The 6000-nt window shown below is 48.3% G+C and overlaps 1 protein-coding gene across 3 annotated transcripts in view; it reads right to left on the reverse strand.

Annotated features, from left to right (window-relative positions):
• PECAM1 (platelet and endothelial cell adhesion molecule 1) overlaps positions 1-3837 on the reverse strand; it is a 51029-nt gene extending 47192 nt beyond the window's left edge. For all 3 annotated transcript variants that reach the window (XR_013996942.1, XM_081109062.1, XM_081109061.1), the window contains exons 1-2: positions 3183-3837; positions 3071-3097 (exon numbers count right to left, since the gene is read on the reverse strand). Coding sequence is in view for 2 of the 3 variants with exons in the window: in XM_081109062.1 (XP_080965188.1) it covers positions 3071-3097; positions 3183-3246 (91 nt within the window). In the remaining variant the exon portion in view is untranslated. The remainder of the gene's footprint in view (positions 1-3070; positions 3098-3182) is intronic.
• Positions 3838-6000: the final 2163 nt, after the last annotated feature.

Raw genomic sequence — 6000 nt, forward strand, 5'->3', positions numbered from 1 at the left:
TTTTCCTTTTTCCCCCAAAAATAAGAACTACCAATCATGTTTGCAGGGGAAAGACCAAGAAAGGGGGAGGAGAAAGATACTAAAAGTGGGATGGCAACTGCACAAATTATAGACTGTGATCCTGGGGGGCCACGCAAGGCCTGGGCTCAGATCCCAGAGGGACAGGCTGGCCCTAGTCTGGGGGGGGAGGGGGGCGGGGCAGACGTCTCGTCTGAATCAGGAGGGAAGCCGGGAGGATGGGTGGGGACACAGATAAGCCTGCAGCCAGGGCAGGGCGGGAAGTTGAGGGAGTTCCCTCCAGACAGCACTGTTTTCAAGGTGAAGATGGGATTGAGATCATCTCCTGAGGCCTGCTGGCCGAGTGGGCTGGGGGCCTGAGATAAAGGAGTGGAAAAGGCCAGGCTGACCAAGCACCTCAACCACAGAGAGCCCGCCGTGTGGAGCAGGCTCCTGGTGTGGAGGCAGTTACAGGCGTGAGCAGAGCAGGGACGATGGGCCAGGTCCAGGAGGGCACCAGGACAGAAAGCCCTGGGTGCCTGGCAATGGACAGTTGTAGGGTGGGACCTCACCTCCAGGGTGACCTTTCCTCCCCCAGCATATTCACTGAGGTTTGGACCCTGGGCCTTTCCTCCCAGAGATAACATCTAGGCCTCAGTTGTATTTCAGCTCCTGGCCCAGAAAAGCAGCCAAACCAGCCACCCAGGACTGACCTCAGGACCAGCTGCATTAAATAATGAGCCCCTGTCCTGGTAGTGGCCAATCAATCAGTGGAGACCACAACCCTGAAAGGACATACCTGGAAAACTGCTAAATAGTCTACTGAGCTCTTCCCCTGGGACCTCCCCTAAAATCTCCACCCATAAAACCCTTGGGACAGAGGACCCACGGGCTCGCCCTCCCTGCAGCACACCTGTGCCTTTCCCTTTCCCTCTTCCTGCCCATCCTCCCCTCCCCACCCCATGACCTCCCTCAGTCCCAAGCTCCTAGGGCCCTTCCTTTGCCTCTATAACTTGTTTCCTAAACCCATTTCTTCTACAGATTACTTCTTCTACCTTTGCGATTTTTATAAATAAATATTCTCTTAGAGTCTTGGCTCTGAATTCTTTCCTAGCCAGAACTCAAGTACCAAGGTTGCTGAACCCAGGTCCAGTCTGACCCCACAAGTCTAACACCTGCTGCTGTTCCCGAGCCTGCAACAGTCGGTCATGCATGTCCAATGCCTGACAGCATGGTCTTGGGTGGCCTAAGGAATGGGAGTCCTGGACCCTAGCCCCCACGCTCACACCCAGTGCACAAGTACTTTCTGGCCTCCGGGCCTCAGCTTCCTCAGGTGTAAAACAAGGTGGAGGCGTGGGAAGAGATCAACCAATGAACTTGCATGCATATATGCATAATCCCTGGACACAGACAATAGGGTGGTGAGGGTAGGAGTCTGGGGAGGGCAGGAGTGGGCTGGAAGAGGTTAATGGGGGCGGGGGAGGAGGATCTATGTAATACTTTCAACAATTAAGATTAAAAGAAGAAGAAGAAGAAAAATAAGGCGGAGGAAGCAGTGGGAGAGCCTCCTGCTCTGAGTCCTGCAATTCTGAGGTTTTCCCAGAAGGTACAAAGATTTTTCTCTATGAACCATGGGACAGCGGTGATTTACTTCCATCTAAGGTGGGGAAGGAGCTGGGAGAGTCTGGAGGTCCTGGGAAACAGGATGTGCAAGAGACACAGAAGCCCAGAGGCAAGAGTGTTGGCAGGGTGTGGTTGGCCGAAAGCTGGCAGGAGCGGGCTGGCTGGACAGAGAGGGTGGTGCAGGAGCGATTGTAAAGGTGGGGAGGACCCAGGACTAGTAAGCCATCACTCATCACATGCTGGGCAGGCCAGGCACCTCCTTTTAGCTACTCTCACCCTCACGGGAGTCCATGGTTAATCCTCTTATCATCCCCACTCTGAGCAAAGGGCTCACAGAGGCAAAGTAAGGCTGGCCGTAAAGAGCTGAGGCAGGCCTATGGCTCCAGACAGATTTGGCGGGTTTTGGAAAGTGGAGATTTTAGTGCCGATGCCCTGCCAACTGGCTCTCCCTCCATCTGGCAAGTCGGTTGTTTCTCTGAGATGCAGAGACACCATCAGTTAATTGGGATGATGAGGGTGATAATGGATATCCTGCCTCCATGGGTTGCCATGGGGGTCAAATGCCTGCAATAGCACATGGGCAGTTGACCTGGACACCTGCAGATGGGCTTTGCTAGTAGCCACACCAGCCCTCTTTGTCCTGGAGCCTCTGCTCTGAGCCCCGGCTCATCAAACCAGCATCATCCAAGTGCATCATCTCCAGAGGCTGTACAATTGTCTACAACCCGGTCACCCCCAATCTTTGCCGGCTGAAGTGACCACTGACAAGGGATCCTGCTCTGTGGGCTCCACTAAGCCCTCAGCCCCAGCCAAACCCCCTCTTTCATAGGGTCCCAGATGAAGCAAAACCATACCAACTTATCTTGTTTCAAAATTAGCTCCAAAGGAGATGATAAAACAGACTTCAAGGATAAGCCCCCCTCCCTGTGCACAACCACACAATATTGCAGTTATAATTGCAGCTTCATGGATGTATGAGAAATGAAACCCAGTATGTTTTAGGTCATTTGGGAGAAAAAAGTTGTAACAACAATTTAAACTCTGTTCTGCCTTCCTGAATCTCACAAACGGATTACAGTTCATTTGAGAACAAAACCTTTTTGGAAGGGGGTAGAATATGCCAATGATAGATGTATGGTAGAAGAACAAAAAACAAATTATGCAATTGCTCACTTTTTAAAAATCACCTCCCCAAACCTAACATACAGCAGTTAACTAGGATCTAGAAAACGTATGCTACTTCCAGAACATGTTGATTAGAACTTGGCTTAGAACAAGAGTTTTTTCTGTCCTTTCTAAAACCTTCCAAAAATGCCAGAAAGCAATAAACTTCAGCTCTCAATTGGACTACGTTTCCTCAATTGTTATAGATATTAACCCAAGCAATTCGACAAAAGTGTTAAGAATCACGGAAGACACAATGAACCTAGGTAGAAACTTTACAACTTACAGCTCTCTTGACCCTCGAGGCTCGAACCTGGAAAAGACAGAAGAAATACGTTGACTTCATTTGCTTCAATCCTCACGAAGTGTAAGTCATGTCAAAAGAGAATAAAACTCACAGAGCAGAAGTACCACCAGGACTCCCAGCCACATCTTGCCTTCTTTAGTCAACCCCAGCTGCATCCTGAAAGCAAGACTTCGGGCAGTTACTGCTGCCTTTGGGCCATGCCCCGGAGGCAGAAGACACTTCCCATGCAGCGCAGAGGAGCCGCCCTGTGAAAGGCAGAAAGATCACCCTGGTGACTTCTCCCAGCGCAGCGAGAGGAGATGGGCTGCGATGCTGGTCAGGTAATGGCGGCCATTGCTGGAAACCGGGAACAATGCCTGGGCTGGCCTGATATCTCCTCAGGAAATGACTGGTCTTCCTGAGGGGCCACTGAACACAGCTGCTTTGTTTAGTTTTTAAGGGGGGAAAAAAGGCGCAAGTGGTCATTTCGCTTCAGCCTTCCTGACCCTCCTCATTAGGCTGGGTATGGAGCACCTTCTCATGGCAGGGTAAGAGGGTTCCTCTCTCTCTCCAACTTCCAGCGGAAGGGCCTCTCTCCGTAGGCACATAGCAAGACCCCTCTGCTTTCCTTTGCCCCCCAAAGGGGCTCTATCCATACAGCCTAAGTGTGGACCTCCTGTCTTTCCGGGCAAGGCCATGGGACAGGGCTGACTTTTCCAGAACATCGCAGGTTCATCAGGGAAACCTCCTAATGGCTCCCACTACCCTCCAGAGAAAGCCAATTTACAATCCTCCGCCTTCCAGCCCTTGCTTATCTCTCCAGCCTGGTGTCCTGGACAAAAAAAGGTTAGGAAAAGTAACCTCACAGGGTGATCTAATCATAAATTTCTATCTGAGTCGGACAGGTCAAGCTCAGACATGTAACTTTTTGGTTTTAATCGATTTTAGAGAAAGTGGAAGGATGAAGGGCTGGGACATCGATTTATTCCACTTATTCATGCATTCATTGGTTCCTTCTTGTATGTGCCCTGACCAAGGATTGAACCCACAGCCTTGGCATATCGGGACGTCACTCTAACCAACTGAGCTACCCGGCCAGGGCCTATAACTTTTGTAGTAAAAGGTCCATCTTTGCCTTACGCAGACCCTGTGCATCGTTTTTTGTGCATCTAGGTTAACACACCTTTGAACTTCTAGGTAACCACCCTCAAGAGAGCACATAGTCCTTTGGCAGGGGAGGTGGGGGTTAGAGAACAACCAAAGGACTTATATGCATGCTTATTAGCATAACCAATGGACACAAACACTGGGTGGTGAGGGCTTGCCCCATGGGAATGGCTGAGGGGGGAGTCAAAGGGGAGTGGGCGCGGGAAGGAGGCATATGTAAAACTTTAGACAATAAACAAAAAAAGAGATCACATAATCTTGTTAACTATCCTGTAACCAAATACTGCCTTGTTTTCTCTCACCTCATGGAATCTTCCTTACTAGTATATTCCCTCCTTAATTTCTAAGGCATAACAGAAACTGCAAAACTATCATTCTCCGAGGCATTTGAGATCTTGCTTCCTGGCAATTGTCCTCAGTTTGGGCTCAGATAAACACCTATAAAAATTCTCCACAGATTCGGACTTTTTTCTCCTTTTTTATGAGTTTATTTGCGCCAAATTGACGGCATATGCCGGGGAACAAGACCTCAAATGTTCCTGGACATTTCTTTCTTTAAAAAAAATATATATTGTTATTGCCAAAACCGGTTTGGCTCAGTGGATAGAGCGTCGGCCTGCGGACTGAAGGGTCCCGGGTTCGATTCCGGTCAAGGGCATGTACCTTGGTTGCGGGCACATCCCCAGTGGGAGTTGTGCAAGAGGCAGCTGGTCGATGTTTCTCTCTCATCGATGTTTCTAACTCTCTATCTCTCTCTCTTCCTCTCTGTGAAAAATCAAAAAAATATATTTAAAAAAAAAAAATAAAAATAAAAAAAAATAAAAAAAATATATATTGTTATTGATTTCAGAGAGGAAGGGAGAGGGAGAGAGAGAAAGAGAAACATCAATGATGAAAGAGAATCATTGGCTGGCCGCTTCTTGCACACCCCACACTGGGGTTGAGCCCCAACCCAGGCATGACAGGGAATTGAACCATGACCTCCTGGTTCATAGATCGACACAACCACTGAGCCATGCCAGCCAGTGGACATTTCTTAAGAAATGCTCTTTGACATTTCTTAAATCGACCTCTCTCGCCCACTGCCTTCCTTGACCCTGCATTCTTGCTGTTAGAATTTATAATTCCCAGAACACACCACGTGTCTGTGTCCTGGACAATGCTGATCCCCTATTTGGAGTACTCTTCCCCCTCGTTTTTTTCTGGCTGATTCCTACACATTCAACACAAGTCGGCGTGGCATGTTGTTTCTGAAATGCTACCCTCTCCTACTGCCACGTGGTAAAGCTAAGTCAGACTTGAACTGAGATTATGGAAACCAAAGATTTCTCTGCTTCAGGGCCAGTGCCAAGAAGTGATGGCTTCCAGCTCAAGAACAAGTCTTTTCTCTGGCCTGCGATTCAGTAAGTTTTGATAAGGGCTGTTGAGGAGCAATGCGTGCATAATGGAGTCTTCCTATTGCTTTTTGTTGTTTTGTGTTCTCCATTCCCCACTATAAACCATCTTCTGTGGCAATCTACTGGAAATTATTCCCGCCCACATACCAAATTTTGATTTGTCAAGAAAAAAGGATACACCATGAGTAATAAAATAAATGCTGGCTGCAAAGGTAACTCTTGCATACTGTAGAGTAAACAACTTTTGCTTCTCAAGCAATTAGTGATAAATCCCTTACTCCTAAGTTTAAAAGTAAACTTCTAAAATTAGTCATTGTTTCATATTCAATGCTAATACTTTTAGAACACCAGCAGGGGGAAAAAGGC

Source organism: Myotis nattereri, assembly GCF_964212035.1.
Source record: "Myotis nattereri genome assembly, chromosome: 16".
Lineage (NCBI taxonomy): Eukaryota > Metazoa > Chordata > Mammalia > Chiroptera > Vespertilionidae > Myotis > Myotis nattereri.